General features: G+C 43.8%; 1 protein-coding gene across 4 annotated transcripts in view; it reads left to right on the top strand.

Moving 5' to 3' along the window:
* The window catches only part of APP (amyloid beta precursor protein), a 682,213-nt gene that overhangs the window by 595,147 nt on the left and 64,338 nt on the right, over window positions 1-22,728 (top strand). For 2 of the 4 annotated variants that reach the window (XM_069636377.1, XM_069636379.1), the window contains one exon: window positions 9,336-9,389. The exons of the other annotated variants lie outside the window; for them this stretch is intronic. In XM_069636377.1, the coding sequence (XP_069492478.1) occupies window positions 9,336-9,389 (54 nt within the window). The remainder of the gene's footprint in view (window positions 1-9,335; window positions 9,390-22,728) is intronic. 4 annotated transcript variants of the gene reach the window in all.

The raw sequence follows: 22,728 nt of genomic DNA on the forward strand, positions 1-22,728 counted from the left end.
ACAACTAGTAGGCTCTACTGCCCTTGCATTACTGAATGTAATTGTGAAAGTACCCATTGGTTTTTACGCCCCAAGAATATGTGTGACCTTTACTGAATGTGTATGAAAAGGTTTTGACTTCCCTAGAACTACTGTTAAATATTTCAAATACGATTTATACTTGAGTCTGTGTAAGTTCAAGTATAGTGTTGTGTTTTTATAATTGTGATTTCATATAATGTGTGATGGTACTTACTATGCCTCTGGGCTGCTGCATGCTCAACAAATGCGAATGAATAAATAACCCTAGATTTATCTGGGCCTACCTGTAGTTAAATCATATATTTTTACATACATAGTAAGTCAGTGTTTTTCTTTTGACCATTTGTATTACAATTTCATTTGTACTGATTCTACAGCCCTCTCTCGCTCCTAAGATAAGCCTGGCTGCTCTGTCTACGCTACCATGTACTCGGGTAGTACAGCCTTATACGAAGAGTGGAGTCTTGTATTGCCTCAGTTGAATGGTTTTGATGAAGTTGGTAGCACTTCAGAAAAACTGTCCTAACACCTACGTTTTTTGCCAATCCTAGGCACGATGCTCACTGTTTGGATGTCAGGCATGCCCTAAAATTCTATCTGGACAGGACCAAGAGCTTCCGCAAGTTGGACGCTCTGTCACCTTCGGGGGGGCCAAGGCCCGGTTATCGGGCACCCAAGGCCTCTATAGCAAGCTGGATGGTTTCGGCCATCAAGGAGGCCTACGAATGGCAGCACAAACCACTTCCAGCTAACCTGCACTCCCATGCTGTCAAAGCTAGGGCCACGGTCATCGAATTCCAGCGGCAGGACCGTGGCGGGTCGTCAGCATGGCAGCCACCTGGGCCACCCCTTCGGCATCTGTAAGCACTATTGTTTGGACGCCGGCTCTAAATCAGACGCGGCCTTCGGACAGGCGCTTGTAAGGAACCTGTTCACTTAAGGAGGGTCACCTCTCCATCCTGGGGCTATGTTCAGATGTAATCGCCCATGCAATATGGAGGAAAGGGAACTATGGACTAGCAGTACGTTGGTCACTACAGTGAGTAACTATTAATTTCTCTCTCGTTCCCGTTCCTGTCCCTCTCTCCTTCTCTATGTTGATGCTCTTTAATGGGCCTTAATTTCCTCCTCTTCATCTGCGATTGCCTCTTTTTCCTCTTGTGCTTTTATCATCGACTTTTCCTCTACATCATTATCTTTTCCTCTTTCTTCCCTTTTCTATTCTTCTGCTTTCTTTCTCCCTTTACAGCTGCTTCTGTTCCTCTCACTGCCCTATCCCTTTTCCTCACATCCTTCATTATCTCTGCCCATTCTGTTGTCTTCTTCTTTCCACTTGCATCTCTGAGCTTCCTCCTCTGCGCTTTTATGCTAGACTGCACCCCTTCCGTCTAATTTGAGCAGTGTCTGTCCTCCTACCCACTTGTTTGGCTTGACTGTCAGTTTATTATCCCTATTACGTCCCCTTGTCCCTTTGTTGTAACCCTCTAGTTTCGATGGCAGGTCACTGCACGCCTTGCGTTCATCACCTATAGCCTCTATACTCTTCTTTGCGCCACTAAGCGTGTCCTCGCTGCTATACACGCGTGGTGCATAAACGGATTGGTATATCCTGCTGCTGCTTTTAGCTCCTTCACTGTAAAATCCCAGGCTTTCTGTTGTGGGGTCAGTGGTTTGAGGGGGAGGAGTAGCCGTGGTTGCTTTGCCCCCCCCCCATCATGCTGGCTCAGCATCTACTCCTTCTTGGGTGGGTCTTCTTCCCTGTCATCAAACATTTTGCATAGCTGCAATATAATAGCCAATCAGAAGATTTACTGTAAGGGAACAATCATTGCCAAAGTCAAAAGGAAAGAAATATATCTGATCCAAATCTCCTTAACACAGGTATGTAACATGATAGTTTATCTTTGTAAAGTACACAGGAGCTTAGGAGAAGCCTTCCTGTAAGGCACAAGCTGTTAGGTCTGGGCGACTGCAAATGGGTGAACACCCAAACCGTAGAAACTGTATTCCCAAAGCAAAGGAGCGATACAAATGGTTTCAGATAAGATTACCAACAGCCCCACAGTGCCTTGAGTGAAGCTGATGATTCAGCTGAACACCTTCTGGATGCACGGCTGCAAGCCCGGTCTCCTGATCCTTGGTCATGGTGATGAAAGGGGGCATTCTGGATGGGGTCCTGAAGCAGTAGTCCAAGTGCTCGCCAGCAAAGAATTCTTAGTCCCACGTCGGTTTGTGGTTTTGGTGCTTTTTCCCTGCACCAGTAGTAGACGTTCACTGCTGGTTCAAATCTTATTCTTTTCTCGGGTCCTGCCCTCGGGTGAGGGGACCCGGAAGAGAGGATTTATGCTTCTGGCGGTTCTGGATGCCACCGAAGTTCTACTGAGATCCATCAACGGCAAGTTGATGCACTCAAAGGTGGTCCAGGCAGCCTGGGTATTGGGATGCTGCTGCCTGGAAGGTCGCAGGACGGTTCAAATTGAAGAGTCTTGAGGCTGGTTATGCCCACCAGCTCAGAGGAGGAAGTCGTCCTTGTTGGTGCTGCCACAGGGTCAGAACAGCAGCAGTACTTCAGCTGTGCTTCTGCGGTTAATGGAGGTGCTCGTTCCAGTGGTCGACTTAACCGTCTGCAGGGACCCATTCATTCAGTGAAATGGACCTGTCAATCGCATGGGGATCGCTGTTTTTGCAGGAAAGCCAGCCACGTAGTTCAAACTGGTTCCGGCCAGGCATAACTTCAGACAAAGGCCAGAGATGTTTCGGGCTCCTCCCTCACTTCCTGCCTCAGCAGAGACACCAGAGAATTGGTGGGCTTCAAAAAGCGATCCTGCCAAAGGCATAACTCATAGAACCCAACCTTACCCCCACCTGGAATGGTCAAAGAAGGGCCAAGAAGGAACACACAAAGTGGTGATTAAAGAGGACTTGGGGCATTTTGGGAATAATTGTCAACCATGGGTGCTGTAGTGCAGCTGTGAAAACAGCCTGTGAATAACTTGACACACAAATGGTAAAAAGGTATCCACTACCACCAGCCGTTTAGGTTTGTTTGTGATTGCAACTATAAAAGTAACAGGTGCACTGGGAAAGCAGTTACTGTATAGCCCCTCAGTACTCAAAATAAGGTGGGGTGTGCTGATCCCACAAAAAGAAAGCTAAGTAACATAAAAGTATCCTACTATCCTTGAACAGGAGTTCTCAGGAAAGTCATAAATAGGAAGGGGAGTCCTACGGGCTCCCCAGCAACACTGCACATACGGTGCTGTGTGCAGCAACAATTTATTGCAGATGCCTGTGGTGAAAAACATGGAGGAAAACGTGACTCCATTAAAATTAAAAAAGAATACAGTAGCAGAAAAATAGGGTTCCCATCTCAGAGTAAAACGAATTGAGTGGTAAAAGGTCACACTCATTCAGAAGAATAAAGCAAAGCAAAAGTGCTGGGCGTCTCTCAGCTTGAGGGGAATTGGCACTAGAAATGAACATTCTCCCTAACGGTTGCTTGCTGGAAGAACATAACCTACACTAATAAGTTGTTCAACAAATTGATTTACACTTTTTTTTTTTGTCTCCCTTGATGTGGTAGCTCAACCTTTAAGCACAGGACCCAATTTCAAACACATGCTGCTGTTTTCTTTTTCTTGTTTCCAAGACAAGTGCTTTGCTTCTGAGCTGTCCTCCCAGCCCAGTTGTGGTTGTAAGCACTGCAAAGCCAAGATTTGAGATACTTAAGATGACTGTGCTTGTTGGGTATATTTTTAATTTCTATGCCAAATCTTCTTCACCTGCCAGTCCCCGAGCACTTTTTGCTGGACTTGTGCATTTTTTTGGTCCGTCTCCTGAGTGAGTGGGAATCTTTTTCCCCACCCATTCTTTTGCTCTGTCTATGGGAACCTTTTGTACCCCTTTTGTATACTTTTCCCTTGGAGTACTACTTTCCTCCAAGTGTCTATGGCATCTGTAATTTACTTTTGCAGCACACAACACTTTCTGTGCAGTGTTGTTGAGGAGTCCCTTGGACTTCCCTTTGTATTTTCTTGGATTCTCCTTGTGAGAACTCATGTTCCCATGGGTAAAAGGATACTTTTTATCCTTTCTACATTTTATATTGTGAGATCAGCACATACCACCTTATGGGGAGCGCTGAGGAGTTACACTGTATCCCATTTCACACTGCACCTGTAACATTTGTTACAGTGACACGCATGCCTTAATGGCTGGTTGCAGTGGAAGTGTTATATCAATGTGTACCTGCAGGTTGTTCACAGCCCCGGTAATGCACAGAAGGGTCACCATTGACCCAAAATGGTGCCTGTATTTTTTTCTTGCCATTTCTTGTATTCATGTCCTTAGTTGGTTCTTCCGCTGCTGTGCTGGGTGGGGGAGGTCCTGGTTTGACTTGACTCCAGAGTGTCTGTCAGGACAGGAAGCCTGGGGAGGGTCCTGAAAATCTGTCGTTTTGTCTTCTGGCATGCCTGCCCAGAACCAGTTCCAACTGGGAGGCTGGCTGGCCTGTAAGATCATCCACCCGGTCAAGTCTAAATGTAGCAGGAGTGCTGATTGGCTGGGTGCCTGGATAGGAGGCTGGATTCCTGGTGCACAGAGTCGACTAATGAAACTAAATCCAAAAAGGAAGAAGAGAAGAAGCCTGCTGCTGCTTCCAACGACGCCTGCTGAGTGACCACTGGTGTGCTGACCCTTTCTTTAATGCGAAGTATGACTCCTCTTGTGCTTGTGGGCACAACCAGTCCTAAAATGGCCTGCAATTTAAGCCATCACACGACCTGCAACCTACCTGGGCTGCAAACCGCTAAAACCCTGTGACTATCCTGCATTGCATAGTTTTCCAAAGGACAAATCCTCCCGAAACTTTGGTAGTCTCCTTCCGGACCACCAGATGGAAGATTCCACTCCTCACAATCCCCTCACCAGAGTGCAGGAACGAAAAAGTGAGGCGAATCGACCAGGCACTAACTGTTCATCTGGTATCATGAAAAGGTAGCCAAAACTAGAGAACCAATTGACGCTATGAAGAATCCTGTGCTAGGAGCCTTTGCACCTGACTGCTGCTGCGAAATCCCTTCCAGAGTCACTCCTTTCGTCACCACGACCAAGACACAGGAGACCGGGTCTGCAGCTGCTGCATCGTGAGGGTGTCCACCTGCATCATCTTCACTGCTGAGGTACTGTGAGACTCGAGGTAATACTTGGCTAGAGTGGTTCTGCCACTCCTGTATTGTTGAGGGGGTAATTGTTTTGTTTGGGGGTTATTGGTGTGTTTGCGTGTTCGCCCAGGCCTAACGCTGGTGTGCATTCATAGAGACTTCTCCGAAGTCCCTGAGCCCTTTGACCCACACAAACTGTTACTTGCTGCTGAAGATTTCCACAGGAACTCTTGACTTTCTACAGTTTATGCCTTGCCTTTTTGACCGCCAATCTGACTCTGAAAGACTTCATAACTAGGTAGGGATGGACTACTTACAGTATTGGGCTCTGTAAAAGGATTGCAAAGTAACGTGACATGTGTTGGTATTGTTTCATTACCACCTTTTCCTGAAACAAAGTATTATAAGTAGTGTGAAGTGCTTACCTGCTTATGTTGATCTTGTACCCTCATCTTATTCATGAAACAGAAGAACTTAAAGTGTCGATAAAGTGGTTTTTACTTACCTTAAATTACATACTGCCATTGTAAAAGTCTTTAGAATCTGTTCTTATATTATTCTGAAAACTTATGGGCAGAGGGAAAGGGCATACTAAAGATTCAAACAAGATTTAGAAAAGAGCATAGTACCACTCTCAACATCTGCGCCCACCACCACGCTATGGCAGAGGTTTCAAGTCGAGCAAATGGGAAACTGTTTTATCGATTTCTCAAAGGCATTTGACTGTCTTGTGCCCTTTATTGTTGAGCGAGCTCTGCCGGTGGGGAATCCATGCTCTGCTGCTCCATTATACGAAAACTATATACACTGACACCTCTGTCATAATAGGAGTGAACCTGGAGGGTGCTAATACCCAGTCCATTGCTACGAACCAGAAACTTGAACAGGTGTGCGTACTTGCACCCCTTTTATTCAACTTGTATGCCTCCGATATGGATGAGGAAATGAGAACTTGCTCGAAACTTTACACCTTTAATGGGAGGTGTACCTGTACCCTAGCTAGGCTAGGACGATGAGCCTGCTCTGCTCAACTACACCCCCATAGGACTACAGCACTCCATCGATGCACTATCCTCTTATACCTCTGCCAACAACATGAAAACTAACATCTCTAAATCCGAAATTGTAGTTATTGGAAAACTAACATCTCTAAATCCGAAATTGTAGTTATTGGAAGCAGAACCACTAAAAGAATGCCATTTAATTGGAAAATAGATTATATGGGCCTTGACGTGGTGGATAACTGTTACCTGGGTGTGCCTATCAAATCTAGTCCTGCACTCCCTTTTTATGGAGACTTTGTAATACCTAAAGTGTTAAAGTGGCATCTCATAAAAAGGTTGGTAGTCAAAAAAGGAGGATATAAAGTGGAGGGTCTTGTTAGTATTTATCGTACTAGTATCATCCCTGGTGTGCTTTATGTTCTGGTAGCACTTTCCACACGTCACATATTTTGTTTGGAAGAAATCGAGGGAAAGTTGCTATGATCTATGTTGGGTGTACCGACTACAGTGTCGGTTGAGGCCCTAAGATGCGAACTTGGCCAGTCTTCAATTTGCTCTTGGTCTCCTGCAGCATTGCAAGCGGTTTCTTACCCTACAATCTTTACAGCTTGCGCAGCATTCTTTATTGGGTCTCGTCGCTTCCCACTTTTCGAGCGAGAGCTCCAACTCTTTCCTTCTGGAATTGTGAATAGCAGCATTGACACATCTGAATAATATAGGTGTTTCTTTGGATCAGGCTTTAGATTCGCCTACCGCACATCTGCTATTAAAAAAGTAAAGCAGGAGCCTGTGAGAAAGCGGACATGGATACAATATTGGCTAAGAAAAGTTATCACGAATATTGCACCCAAGGATATTTGTTGAATCTCCCCTGTACCTACTTGATCAAACTGTGTCTGGTCAACTTGAGAAGATGTATTGCTTATATTCGATTTAACATCTCCCCTACTCAGGAATATACTGGATGGTGGCTAGTCGAATCTCCCACATAATTAAAGCCTATGCAGATTATGTAGTCTATCGATGGAGACCAGTCGCCATGTTCTCAGCTCGTGCCCGGTTCTGAAAGGAGGTCTAAAAGGTTTTCATAGACTGGTAGGTAAGGAGGAATCCATTCTGACGCATCAATTTTGGAGCTGTAGATTTGGGGCAGAATCGCTGGTAATCACAGCAGCCACAGTGAACATCTGGTAGGAGGCATTGAGACTTTTTGCACTCACACTTTAATCTTTGTCTATCAATGCCGCGCCCTATGCGCCAGTGTTCTTGCTACATACGAATTTCATGGAAGGAGGCACAGTCACTTTATCGCAGAAGCACCTTTGTATTGACTCCTCGTTTTACTGTTTTAGATTAACAATTGAGTAATAATTGCACACCTGCATTTTATGTATTCTGAATGTTTTATTATATGCTTATTAATGGTTTTTCAGCGATATGAGATGACTTGTCTTATTGTACTAGGATAGTATTTAATAATCGTAATACATTGTAATTATTTGTGGTGATGAGTGAATGTGATATTAAGGGTTTACCATGTGCGAAAGGTCTATTTTATAACCAAATGCACAAATAAAAATGAATAAGTCTTTTGCACTGTGGTTTATTTACCAGAAGTATTATTTTGCTTTTACATTGTGTTTAGGAACTGTGATAGTACTTACCTTTCTCAAGATTGCTCTTTGTCTGTGTATATCGGTGGTCGAAGTGGGTGGGAGCAGTGCTCCTCTACTTTTTTTTTAATTACGTTTTACTGTCCCTATACATTTATTTTAAAAAGAAACTGTTCCGGAATGGTTACGTTTTAAAATAAGTCTAGGAAGCGGTTTTAACGTGTGCTTTAGTGCGCTTTTGTTTGGGGGGGTTGTATTGTGCTTTGGAGGGGGCATGGCAATGGGGTTTGTGGGGAACATTGTTCCACTACTTCTTGTCATACACTTTGACCACTGGTGTATATATATATATATAATTAAACCAGTATGTATATAAAATAAACCAGTTTTTTTGGTGTAACTTATGAGTGTGTAACTGTTTCTTTAGACCATATGTATGCTACAAGTTCTTTGTACCTTACTACATCCCTCTCTCCCTCCTAAGATAAGCCTGGCTGCTCTGCCATAGTACCATTACCTTGAGTAGTACAGGCCTATAATAGAAGTTGGAGCTCTGTATTGCCAAATAGTCTTTTTAAGTCCTAAAGGGACTAAAAGCTCCCTAACCGTGGATCAATGGGCATTTTAAAAGGTTTAGTCAGTTTCTCATAGCACAAACTGTTTTTGATGGAACAGACATGGGCATAGGCTGAATGTGTAATTGTATATCCACGCTACTTGATTGGCAATCCGTGCCTAAACACTTACATGGATTTTCTCCATACATTCAGTCCCATCATGATGCTCCATTTAATTGTTTTGAATGTTTTACTGGTTTGTTTCCATTAATTCCCAACATACTAAGAAGTTTTCATACAAAGTTTGGCACAATCTGAAAGTGCATGGCTGAGATATTTATGGGACGCAAAGTCATAAAGTTGCATGTTTCATCCTGATCTCTTTCAAAGCACCTAAATCAAGGGGGATGTCCATATCGCATCTGAGGGACAAATAAGGGTAATACTTAGTCATTAGTAATAGTTGATTTCTAGCAACTTGTATGCAATCCTGTGATTTTTGTACAAATAGTATGTCAGATTTGAAATTACACTCTCTTGGTCCATGCAGCCCCTTATATAAATGTGTTGACCCTTTTTCCTGAGCAGAGAAATATTGGAAGTCGATATATTCTACACAAATTACTACAAGGCAGTGTGTAGATTTTGTCAGCAGGAATGTTGACCAAGAGAATTAAGCATGTATGCATGGCAAAACTTGACTGTACAACTTTAATGCATACTTTGCTGCGTTACATCTTTTTTTTTTGTCTAAGCAGGATGACCAATAAATATAGATTTAGCGCTTATATTGGCAGTTATGTTCTGCATCTTTCCTTGTGGATAACCATGTGCTTGCTTGCTGTCTCCTGCTACCACTTTCCCTTTTAAAGTAAATGGCATGCATCACTCCTGCTAAACCCTTTCCTGAGAATAATTGACTTATACATATTTTCGTTTGTTTCTTCTTTGCTTTTTTTTTTTGCTGACTTTGCCCAGTTGAACCAGTTGATGCTCGTCCAGCCGCAGACAGAGGACTTACCACACGACCAGGTATAACTTGCTTTGCTCTGACCTAACCTACTTTTATTGGCTTGCCTGTGACCTCTGATATGAACAAGATGCTTGTTTTCTTTGAATGGCTTCCTTTGACCTACTACGGCTGTGTTCCTTATTGGATGAGCAAAGGGATTGCATGTTCAAAATGTCTTACACATTCACATTCATATCCTTGCAAACTAATACTTTTTTTCTTGATTTGACAAACTGGAAGAACGGTTAAATGACTTGCCTAGAGATGTTAGATGAATATTCACTGAAAGCTGATATGATCTATGCAATGTTAAAAATAAATATCCTTTTCTAGCTCTGGCGGGTCAGAAGAAGAACACTCTGACAAGTACCTTAGTTGGTTTTGTTAGGAAGGGAACACCCTTAGCAAAGGAATAGATGGAAGTTTTCACCTTTCATTTATTAAATATCAGCAGTGAGATGGAAAATCGGTCATCAGTGAGGGTCCAAATCAAGATGAGTCCACTGTCACAACTAACCTATCCTAACCCTACCAATATTACAATAAAAGCACAGGAGAAGTACTCCCTTCTCCTTTCAGGTGGTGTTTCACCAGTTCAATAGTTCTTGGTAACTCCTTTTATCAAATCACCCAGTTCTGATACTGGGTTCTTCGAGGTTTCAACCGCCTTTCACTCGATTACGCTTTCTTTGCTTGTTGCTCTCCTTGTTTTATTCTAGTTGTTTGCCCCTCTCCTTTCATGGGACAAGTGTATTTCTTTCTCTTCATTCACTCTTGACACTTTATCTTGACTGGGACGAGTATGAGCATTCCGGTAATGCTCTTCGTTCCACACCCTGGCTCTGCTGCTTTCCCTGTTAACTGGATTGTTCAGGGATAAACATCACTCTGTTTCCTTACCGGTTGGGACCCCCTCCTTTGCTTGTCGGGTTGGCGTCTCCTTTCTTCTGTAGTGTCACATATGGTTTCTGTTCTTTCTTCGGAAAGTTCGCTCTGCGATAGCTCAATGAAAGTGGAATCGACATTGTTCATGGAACTCCTGGTCCACCACGACTTGCTTGTGGTCACACCACTACTTATCTATCGCTCACGCTTAGGATGCCTTGAGTCCACCTTGGTTTCTCGCATCTCCTCTCCAATGCCACGGAAGCTGCACTTTGGCTTCTCTCTAGCATCAGATGCTGGGTGTCCAAGTTTCTATCAGCATACCTCTCCCGGCTGGTTCGAAACCTTGTGCGTTCTCTCACCCGCAATGTCTTGGCCTCTAAGCTTTATGACACTGCCATATGACTTCCCTTGCGTAATGTCAAAGTCCCTCTTCTCAGTTTGATTAATTCTATGTAATCCTACAGTGATTTTCTTCATCCCATTACCATATATAAAGGTATAATTAGAGTGTTTGGAAGACTATAACATATTCCGGTTTGTTCTTAATATCTTTCTTCACTGGATGCTTTTGAAGGTGGAGTAGTGATATGTTGCTTAGGAAGTCATTGTCCCCAGAGGGGGAGTCTCTCCTGGTGAGGTCCTGCCTGCCTGCCTGTACCCTTAGGGAGGATATTGCAGAGCCGACTCATCTACCCTAGCCTCAAAGGTTCCCCCGAGGAGAAGTGATAGAATCAAGCGACTCGTCACATAGACCAGCATTTCATACACTCCTCTAGTTTGCTCCCTTTTGCAATCTGGCTTCCTCTCCTCTCACCCCAGAAGGTTCCTGAAGTTGGGCCCAGCCCTAGGGGAGCCTGCAAAGTGAAGGTTGTTCCCCCCCACCCCCCCCAAACAAGCAGCCCCTGGCCAAATGAGCAGTAGCGAGAGAGACCAGACCAACCATTGGGGGTTGTTTTATGGAGAAAAATAAATAGTGCATTTCACAGCATACCTTATGTGGAAAAAGTTGGTAGAAAGCTACAATTTAAAATTTAATTTGTAGGGTAACATATGAAAGAATCTATTGGATGCAAGTACTTAACAGTGAACAGGAGCATTTCTAAACGCATTATGTTTTTGCCCACTATTTGCTTGTATTCTTCCAGTGTAAAATAAAATATTCCTGCTGATTGTGCCTATACCTGTCCATACTGGCTGCACCTATACATGCCAGTATTCCAAAATAAGAACCTACTCATGTTAACTTTGCCCATAATGCCAGTACTTATAAGAAAATGTTTCCATACTTGGTCTGCCAATATATGCCAGTGTAACTAGGTAAGAAACATATTCCTGTTGAATGTGCCCTTAATGACAGTAAAAATGCTCTGCCACAGTAGAATACATATCCTTGTTGGCTGCACAAATGTATCCTCCCTCCCCATTTAGGGACACTCTTGTTGACTTTTCCTTTAATGCCATTAAAAAAGCCATGCAAGAGTAAGAATACATCTTCTTGCTTGCTGCATTAATGCACCTACCCCATATAATAACACTGACAATGTTGTCTCTTCCCTTAACGCAAGTGAAACATTCCATGCCAAAATAAGAAAACATGTCCTTGGTGGCTGCACCACAAATGCCCCCATGTAAGAATACTAATGTTGTATTTGCCCCTAATGCGAGAAAAAGATGCCATTCCACAATTAGAAAATATCCAGGCTGCCTGCCCCATTGGAGTGCACCCCCCAGCCCCTGGCCTCCAACGCCTCCATGTAATAGCACTCAAATTGGCTTTGCCCAAATATGCCGGTAAACGTGCCATGCCACTAAGACAACCTGCATGCTTCAATGTCTCCGAGCCGCAGCCGAACACTAATCAGAGTCAGGGTTTAAGTACACGCAAAGCATTTGTCTCCCCTGTCCTCCATAGTATAGCATTGGGAACCAGGCCTTTTGTATCCTAATCTTCTGTTCCACTGCCTTTTGGTAGTTGAAGCTGGGTAGTATTTCCTGAAAGCTAAGAGCACATTACTTAAAGTAACCTTTTTGATTATCTTCGTTGAACTATCATCAACACAAGTCAATTAGAACTTGTCTACAGAGACCTGAGTCTGGGGAGAATAGCCCCATTCTTCTTGGGGATTGGACTGCTGAAGTTAGGGAAATTCCCTTATGACTTGGCTCCATCTTTCCTGCATTAATTTACCTCCCATGTCAAGTTTTGTTAATGCATTTTAAGAACCTATGGTGAATGTATATATGTTTACTTTTGTGAATTGTGCGATATCACCTGCTAGTTTTATTTATCAGTGTGTGTAAAAGGCCTAGAATAAATATTTGTATACATTCCTATCAAAATGTGTAAATTGTGACAAATCTAGGCTTCTTCAAAGGGTAGAGACAATCCCTTTGAGGCTAGGGAGCTGCTAAGCAAGACCCTCCCTAGGGGGTCAAGGAAATCAGGACGTCACTTGGAGTGACTTCCCTCTGTGTGTAAGGAACTCACACCAAAAAACACAATTTCTGCATATATTATTTTTTAATTTTTTTAATTTTCATTTGTGTTTTTGGTACACCAGGCACCTTACACAATTTCACATAAAATTACCAGTCCAGTACAGCAACATTTGAATTAAAATTAAAGTTACAATTAAATAGACCACAAAGAAAAAAACGAAATGGACAGTATGATTCAAGCAAAACTGTTCTTTCATATCGTCGACAATGCTTAACATTTCTCTCACGCTCATCAATTTTATGGATAACCTTGAGGGAGAGAGGACAAGTTAACCTTCCAGAATCCTAACCAAGTCCTCTATCCCTTGTTGCCCCACAATTTTGATATCACTGAACATTTTTGCAGCAAACTTAGCAACGCTAAAATCAATAACAGATGCAGTGTTGGCATAAGTCTCTCCCATAAACTTGACAGTAGAACCTGTCGTACTGTGGATGAAGGGTCCCAACCTCAATCCTATTGTCACTCTACTTCGAACACTCCATTACTAGATGGAATAATGTTTCAACCATTGCTGAGCCACACATCCTACACCTACGCATGTCCCTTGGTACACCCAGTTTTGTTCCAATGACTTCCAATGTTGATAGGCAGTTTAGACGGAAGTTGAAGTACTGGTGGCGATATACTTGCAAGGGGAATTTAATTATGTATGTTCTACAGCCTGCCCTCAGTAAATACAGAAATTCCTTATCCCTCTATAAGGACAGTCTTCCCAGATCTTGTATATCCTCCATCCTATCCCAACGATTGGTCTTTTTCTTTATGGCATAGTAGGATTCGTACCCCTCTATCTTCACCCATTTTAGAAAGGTGTTGCATCTCCTTTTGAACTTCAGGGCAGGATGTGTTCCATTTTTTAGCACTTTGTTTATATGTGAATCCAGACTGGAATCGTCGGCCCTCTGTAACCCCCCCCCCCCAACCAGCCCTTGTAAATCCAGTCCCCCCACCCCCCCTTGAGATGAGATGCAGAGTGAGATGCTCCTTTTGGTGTATTGTGCACATCAGGAGGTAAGGCCCAATTCCAGTCTGATAGCACTGATGGGGACAGATTTGGGTAGCTCCAGCGTATATTTGAGTATTCTTCCCTCTAGTCTGTCCAGGAAAGTTATGTCCTTAAAGTTTACCAGTTCAGTGCCGTTTCTGCATATATGGTAGTAGAAGAAGCTAATGGTACGACTATGTGGCCTATAACCAATTTTGAAAGCATTTTTTGACTATTGGCTCAAGATAATACTGGAGGCCATTTGAAGCCAGCTGTGGATGTACAGCAACACGGCCCTTTGATGTACTTGAGCGTGACTGTTGAGACAAAGAATCATGAATGGGAAAGAGAGAACCCTATGCAGAGCAAACTCCTAGCATACTGACATCCTGGAGGGGCGGAACTGCGCTAGACTGCAGAGCCTGCGGTTGTGTGGAAAAGAAGCGAGGAGAAACACACTGCATGGCCGGCGCTGATAGATGCAACGACAGGCGAACCATCCAACTTGGCTGCATGACCATGCTGCAGCCATGGTGGGGCAAGGACCCGAGAAACCACGCAAAGACCTGGAGACTACAAAGGAAAAACTCCCCAGTCTGGATACGAGCTCCAAGGAGTTTGCCGTGACAGTATCCGAGAAGCAGATGCCTATGTAGGTGACGCAGCTGAACGAGAAACATAGACGAGAAACCCATCTTCCTTGGTGGTGCGACAACCGTGGCGGATCAGGGACCCGAGAAACTGCGCAGAGACCAGGAGGGAACAGAGGAAAGAATCCTCCGTTCTGAATACAAGAACCAAGGAGTCTGCCGTGCCAGGCAGCATTAAAGAAGCGGACATTTTTCTAGCTCAAGAGCGGCGAAAAGGGAGGCAAACTGCAACAACCCCACTGTAGCAAGCCCAGAAATATAGAAGGTACCAGGGTTGTCCAGGGCGGACGGTGGCGAGCCAAACTCCACGAACAGAGAGAAAGGTCACGAGAGCCTTTAAAACCCAAGAGGTTAATATGTGATAGAAACCATCACAACGCATAAAAAGCACTAACCGCAAAAGGGGCTTGAAAGGCCCAAGAGATGAGACATTTAGGGAGACCCCATAGAAAAGGGAATCTGGAGGAGTCTAGCAAAAAGGGCATTTGGAAATCCAATGGAACCAGGAGGGTTCAAGCAAGTGAATCGGAATGTGAATAGAAAGTAGCTAAGGTGATGGGGAAACGAATAAGGAAATTATCCCCAAACATAAAGGACTGGAGACGTTTAATTTAAAGAGCGTTTCAAACTTTCCTGAAGAGTTAAAAGGGGAGAGTGGAAAGTTTTCACAAACAGTTCAAATTAAAAGAAAAGTGTTTCCAGAGTGAAATCCTCTGAACATTGACCGAAGAAAGCCTGAGAGAGTAACCTGGGCTAAGTTTATTTGAATATAGTGGTAGGCTCGATGCCAGATAGGTTATAGACTGAGGACTGCCTTTTTCTGTTGATGACTGACCAGCACACTTTGATTAGTTTATAGGTAGGGAAATCCCCCTCATAACAATAGGGACAGAGGCACCTTTCTTCTAATTATCATTTAACACATCTAACCGGGCATTCCTAGGTCTGTCTTCTCATGGTTTGCCACAGTTCTATTGTGTGGACTCATTGAGGGCCCCTGACCTCACTCAGACTCTCCTGAGAATAGCCTTGACTGCTCTCCACGTTTACATTGATTGGATTTTAATTAACCTCTGAGTTCCCTGTTCACTATAAATGGGGTGGCTCCCTAAAATCTGTCCAAAAGGCCAGATTCCAGAAATCCATCTTAACACCAGTCACCCACCCATAGACATGTTCCATCATTCACATGAGCACCCAAAACATTTACACTGCATTTACATTCACCTGCGCACCCATGATAGATGGCAATTTCAGCACAATGGCGGAAGACGACCCTTGTGGCGAGAAGAAACACTTTTTGTAGTGGAGGGCTGCAACCTAAGTGCAAAACCTCTTGTTCCATAAGCTGGGGATCTGTGAAGTCCCAAGGCTCAACTCTGGCTGGTGAGCATTGCGGGTAGTGCACAGAAAAACCTGTTGTGTCCAACAGGTAACACATTTGCACTCTAAACGGACAGATCTGGTCCGTCCTGGTAATTCTAGAACAGTCAATCATTTAAAAAAAAAAAACATATCTTCATGTTCAGTGGACTCGTGTTCAGAAAACTCTTATTAAAAAAAATATATATTTATTTTTATTTCTCGAAACCCTTCATGCCATCTTCCTGGGCATTAGACAATTTCCAAATTTTAAAACTTGATTAATGTTTTAAACAAATCCAAAAGTATCGGGTCACTTTTCCTTAAGAAAAGTACACATTTGTTCTTTTTATAAACCGTCAACTCAAATAATTTTTCCAATTAGCCAGCGAGTTTCAGATCATTAATATCCATCTTCAGGGCTCGGAGTTGTCTTTCATGGTAAAAATATTCCCACTACTGTTCATCTATCTGTTCACCTATAACATGTAAACAATCACACATTACTTCTAGGCTCCTCTACTGGCATTAAATTACAAGTTACGGTATGGTAAAAGAGATAATGATTAAGACTGACCTTAAATGGTTCCTAAACGGCTCATACAAATGTCTAACCTATAAAGCAATGAAGCTCCGTTAATGGGCTCTTCTCCCATGATCCCCAGAGCGGTAACCTGTTTCAAGAGGCAAGCTCAGATAGAGTTCAAACACTTACCCGGCTTTGATCAGTATGGTCTCACCAGGCAGTAATGTTCACAGTTCTTTCTTAACTGAAGGCTTGTACCGCTCTACACTGTATAAAGAAAAAATAGCACCTATCAGCTAGGTTATCCCTTAGGGGCTGTGTTGGTACAAAACACGCGTTGTCGTGCGTGTGTCCGCCAACTGTTGCCATAACTACAAAGTCCTAACTGGGTTGAATGTCGCATGTGTTCTAAATCCGATGAGGAAGAAGAGAAGACGGATGTAGCTGATTTCAGCGACCAGAGGTGCATTCTGTGTAATCGCTGCCTGTGCTGGCCCTTTATTCTGTGCAACACATGAGTCTGAAGACGAGGACTCAGAGCCTTGAACTGGTGGGACCAATCAGTCTTAAGACCTGCATTTCGAGCCATCCCACCACGAGCTGTAACCTTCCTGGGCTGCAAACCACCAATACCCTGGGACCTTTGAGTGCTGAGCATCATCTTCCCTGGAACAAATCTCGCTGAAACTTTGGGGGACCCCTGCCGGACCTACAGAAGGAAGATTCTACTCCTTGAAGTCCCCTCCCCAGAGTGCTGGACCGAGATAGCGAGGTGAATCGATCAGATGACAACTGTTCTTCATCTGGTACCTTGAAAAGGGTGCCAAATCCAGAGCCGTGGGAAGCCCCCGAAAAATATTTTGCTGGAGCCTTTCCTCTTGGCTGCTTCTGCAATTTCCCATCTAGTGCTCTCTTTTGTCCCCACAACCAAGTATCCAGAGATCGAGTCCTGTGCTGCTGCATCATGAAGGCGTCCATTCACAAGCTCCTCTTCATTGCTCAGGTACTAGGTGGCTTGAGGTAATATTTACCCAATGTCTTTGTCGCTCATGTGTGGCTAGGGTGGTGATTTGTGTAGTTGGGAGTTCGTCCATACCGTTTGACCAGGCCCAACATTGGAATACATCTAGGGAGCCCTCTACGAAGTCCATGAATCCTTTTACCAACTCTAAAATACTGTACTTACTTGTTCTAAGAAGATATTTTCCGGAACTCTGATTTCCTAGTTTGCCTGTTCTGCCTACCGTTGGCCACTGGACCGCTAGTATCACCCCTTCTGCCTCTGTGAACAATCATTCCCTAGATTAGAGAAGTACCTCTAAAGCATAAGGCATCTGTGGAGGAGTTCTTACAAGTGTTGCAAAGTACTTACTTGCTATGTGTTAGTGTTTTATAACATTAAGTTACAAAGTTATTATTTGCCCTAGAAGTGCATACTGCCATTCTGAAAACTATAACAGTTATTGCTTACCTTTGAATTGCGTTCCACTATTCTAGAAAGTTACATTGTTGGTATAACTGTATTACTGCTTGAAATAGAATAAGTGTAACATTACTTAACTACCTTGCTTATCTTGAATTGCATACTGCCATTCGAAAAGTCTAATGTGGTTTTACTCACATTTGATTTGCATACTGCTATTCTAAATGTGTTTAATACTTTGTTTTACTTAACAATAGTATTGTTGGTTTTTATATTGTATTTAACTTATAATAATCCATTATTTTTAAATATACCAGTGTATACAGGTTTCTTTGTACCATATGTATGCTACAAGTCTTTTGTACCTTGCTACAACCTCTCTCCCTCCTAAAATAAGCCTGGCTGCTCTGCCATAGCTACCCCTTTACTGATTGGTACAGGCCTGTACTAAGAGTTGGAGTTTCTGTATTGCCCAAGGTATAGTTCATTAAGTCTCGTTAGGTATGTTGGGGAGAATTTTCAGAAATGTGCTAATTCCCTTCTACCTTAGAGACCCCAGCTCATTTGGTGGACTTCAGGACTTTTAATTTTTATCCTGAAAAGAGTGAGACATTTTTCCCACTCTTGCATGCATTTTTACTTGATTTGAATATGGTGTTTATTTTGGTTTTGGAGTCTGACAAACTCCATAGGCATCATCTGTTTACATTGTGACGCACAGACCCCCAGTGCAGTGTCAGAGATCCTTTGGATCTCTGCTAAGGTTTAAATACCTTCTATTGGATACTACCGTTTCCAAGAGTAGTGAAGTGAAATTGACTTTACTTACGTTTTCGTCTTTATAGACCCAGCACACACTATCTTACAATAGGGTGCTGGAGTGGTTACTTAGTATCCCCATTGTCAAACTTCTCGTGTAACAATGTTATGTTACCCTTTCTATAATTAATGGTTAGTTAGCAGAATAGAACACAAATACTTTCTTGGGCAGTGCAAATAGTTTTAGTTCACTATAGGACTCGATTCAGTTCAATAGGCCTAGGCCAAAGTCAATGGACTAGTGTCTTGGATAGGAAAGAGCAGTTCTTGAAGTAAACAGTAAAGTCTTTACCAAAGTTCTCAGAAGTAATTGGTACGAAAAAGAATCATATGTTGGGTCACACGCTGATAAAGCCTGCAAGTTGGGAAAGTTCCACAAACCTTTACCGCGAGAGAGGCGTTCTCTCAATCGAGTTGGCACAGTACTTTAATATGAAGCAAAAAGATGCAGCTAAAGATGTTGGTTCCTGGCAGTTCCTGCAGATCTCACTGTTCCTCAGTCGTGGGGACAAGGGGGAGGACATTGGGGGACTCCTGCACGGGATCGTCGTCCTAACCGCTCCCATAATGGTATCCAGGTGGCTTACGAGTTGATTGGTCCCACCAACTCAAAGGAAGAAGTCTTCCTTGAAGAGGCTTCTCTGTCGAGATGAACTTGGCAATGCGGACCTGCAGCAGGACTTCACAGGGCAAACCAGCGGATCAGGAGTTGCAGCAGCCGTCCTCTTCCAGCTCGTTTTCCGTTCTTTCTTTCCAGTGGTCGATTCTGCTTTCCAGTCCAGGAGACTGCCTTTTAAACTGTTTTCTCCCGTTCATTCCAGCCTAGCTGCCACTCACCCAGCAGGGTGGTTGTCCTTACTGGACAGTAAGCCAGCCAATCACACCAGAGTGCATTTGGGTGTCCTAGGAGACTAGGCAAAGGGAGTTTTGGGCATCTCCCTACTTCCTGCCCACTCAGATGCCAGAGGCGGTCTTCAGTCCTGAAGCCGGCCAAAGGCATAGAAACAAAGGGACCAAACCTGGTTTGGCGCGCAGAGACAAACACTAGAAGGACCGTTCCAAAAAGAAATGGCGAAAAAAGAAGACCGGGACCTGTTTAAACAAAGGGGCTTAAGGTTCTATCTTGAAAAACATGGCTCCCGCGATTTTCAGCTACCGGTGTTCGCTGTCGGGAAAAATCATGTTAGTTTGTTGTAAAACCACTGACACAAGCCATTTCGATAGAAAAGGGTAGCATTTGACTGCTACATTAGTTTCTAGACACAGGGGGTACTAGGTAACCCCTCCAGCACTCTATAGGGAGATAGTGTGTGCTGGGTCTAGGAATTTAAAAAGACTAGTAAAGTCAATTTAACTTAACATTCTCTGGGAAACCGTAGTTTATCCCAGAGAAGGTGTTTGAACCTTTGGGAAGTCTAAAAAGACACCCCTGTGTCACTGCACTGAGAGTGCTGTGTAACACATATGAAATGATGCCTATGGAGTTATCTTAAAACTCCGTAATCAAAGAACACAAGAGTAAAACACACATCAAAATACATGAAAGAGTGGGAAAAAGGCTCACACTCTTTACAGGTAAAAAAAAATCAAGTCCTCAAAATCCAGCAAAGTTGCTGGGGGTCTCTAACATGAAGGGAATTAGCAAATTGTTGAGAATTCTCCCTAACAGTGTGCCAAACCAGGTTTGGTTCCTTTGTTCATTTTAGCTTTGGCGGAATTCACTGGTGAAGCCCGCATCTGGCTCCAGCATGTCAGGCAGGGCAGGAAGCAAGGGAGGTTCCCGAAACTCCCTGTGCTTAGTCTCCTAGGTTACAGGAATGCACCCAAAGGTGATTGACCGGCTGGCTGTCCTTGGAGGACAGCCACCCTGCTGTGTGTGACAGCTAGGCTGCGAATGAATGGGAAAAGGCAAGGTCTTTTGCAAGGAAGGCATAGTCGATACCACTGGATGAAGGAACAGAAGAAAGAAACTTGAAGAGCAGCTTGCTGCACCTCCTGGACTGTTGGTTTGCCTGTTGAAGCCCTGCTGCCGTGCTGAAGCTCCTATTTTGACATAGACTAGAGAAGCCCGGAAAGGACGATCGACCCCAAGATGAACTCGACTGAAAAGCCTCTCTGCTGGCTGTACTTCCATTGCTGCTGCAGGAACCGAGTGCCAGGAACCCCAGAATTGAATGCATCGTTTTAAACCGGACTCGAGCTCCAGGATGATCCTCCAGACTCCCTCGAAGCAGGGCTGACAAAGCCTGAGCCATCTCAGCAGAGTGCTGGAACCCAGAGGCAAGGAAAGCCCACAAGGTGTCTAAGAACCGCAGTGGTGCTATTCGCAAGTAGCTGAAACCACAAAGTGCTGCTGATCTGAATTGTGCCCATTGCTGCCACCGACCTTCGAATCATAGTGCAGGACCCAGGCGTCCTCCCTCTTTTCCCCACGACTGAGGCACTGGAACAACAGGAACTACAACAGGAACAGAAGCCAGCTGGGACCATTTCTTCAGACCTAAGGTACTGTGAACTAAGGGGTACTTACCTCTTGTGTGTAGCTTGCTTGCTCTCAGTGAAGACTTGCATATGCTGTCCTTTGCAGAGTTACTTGCAGCTTTGCCTTTCACAAACCTCACAGCTTGTGGCCCATCAGTGATTTCTTTTACAACAAAACTCTTTAACATTGTGCAAGACTTTTACCTACCTTCAAGAAGTCCCTCGGCTCTCCTAGACTTTGCTCTAGTGACATTGGCTGTCCTGGCTCCCTGAAAGACTCTTCTTACCCTCTGACTTTGTGTTTAACTATCCCTCCAAAACGTCATACATACCTTACTTGTATAGCTGGGAAAGAGTTAACCTACATTGCATTGTGGGGTTCAAAAGTGCTTACCTGTTTTACCCCTTGTTTCCGTCCCAAACCTTTTCCTTTTTGCCACAACTTAAGTATTACCATTTAAGTGTAAAAAGTGACCTGACAATTGAAGTCGCCTCAGGGTGTAGGGATAGGTTTGCCATCCAAAAGGGTATCTACTTACTTTATTGAACTGAAGGAGTGTATGTTGGAAGTGTATTTTTATTTTTGCCAATTGCTCCCTTCTAAAGAAGGCTTATTTTAAAACTGGCCGTTAAATTAATAAATTATTTTATCAAGAAAAGCAACCTTGAGTATGTGTTATTTGAATACCTGTCACTGTGAAACTCTGTTGCAACCCTACAGCTCACATTGACCCCTTTCAGCCCCCACCTTGAGATAAGCCTGGCTGCTTAGTCACTCTACCAACTTGTGTAGTACAGATTTATACCAAAGGTTTGGTTACCTATTGCCAAGAGGACAAGGCTGGTGTAGTCTCCCACAGGGTTACTACATACAATCCTGCCTAACAAGGTGGACTTCAGAAAAACGGACATAACAGGCTGCTTCTGCCACTGCATCTGCCCCTCAAGACTCACCTGGCAGGATTGTGGACTGGCTCCATACAGACACAGTCCCAACATCCAGCCACACACACAGACTGCCTATTTGCCCATGAAAGCTACAGCCTTCCCTGGGAAAGGGCTTACCTTTTTAGGGAGATTTTTCATTTTTATGCCAAATCTCCTCTACCTGTGAGACCCCCAGCCTGTTTTTGCTAGACTCCTCAATCTTTTTGTCTCTTCTCCTGAGGGAGTGGGATCCTTTTTCCCCCACTCGTTCTTTTGCTCAGACTATGGGAACCTTGTTCATTGTTTTTACTTATTTTATGGAGTCATGCCTTCCTCCATATTTCCTAAGGCATCAGTAATTTACTTTTGCAGCACCCAGCACCTTTTGTGCAGTGTTTCTGAGAGCCATTTGGGCTTTCTTTTTATTCACTATTGTCCTTGTGAGAACTACTGTTCCTAAGGGTAGGGGTGGGGGGGGGGGTACTTTTTATCCTTATTAACTCCTAATGTGGAGTGCTGAGGGGATACACAGTATCCCCTTTCTCACTTCTCCTGTAACATTTGTTAAAGCGACTAGCATATCCGAGTGGCAGTGGACGTGTTCTACCGACTTGTGTGATTTTTACTCGCAGGATGTGTTCACAGCTGTGATAATGCACAGAAGGGTCATCATTGTTTTATTTATTTTGCCATTTCTCATGTGCTTGTCCTTTCTTGGTCCTTCTGCCATCCTGGGTGGGGGAGGTCCTTGTGTAACTTTTGTCTTCGCCTAGAATTCAAGTGAAATTTGTCTCT

The sequence above is a fragment of the Ambystoma mexicanum genome, chromosome 7p, assembly GCF_040938575.1.
Source record: "Ambystoma mexicanum isolate Mex_15411 chromosome 7p, UKY_AmexF1_1, whole genome shotgun sequence".
NCBI lineage: Eukaryota > Metazoa > Chordata > Amphibia > Caudata > Ambystomatidae > Ambystoma > Ambystoma mexicanum.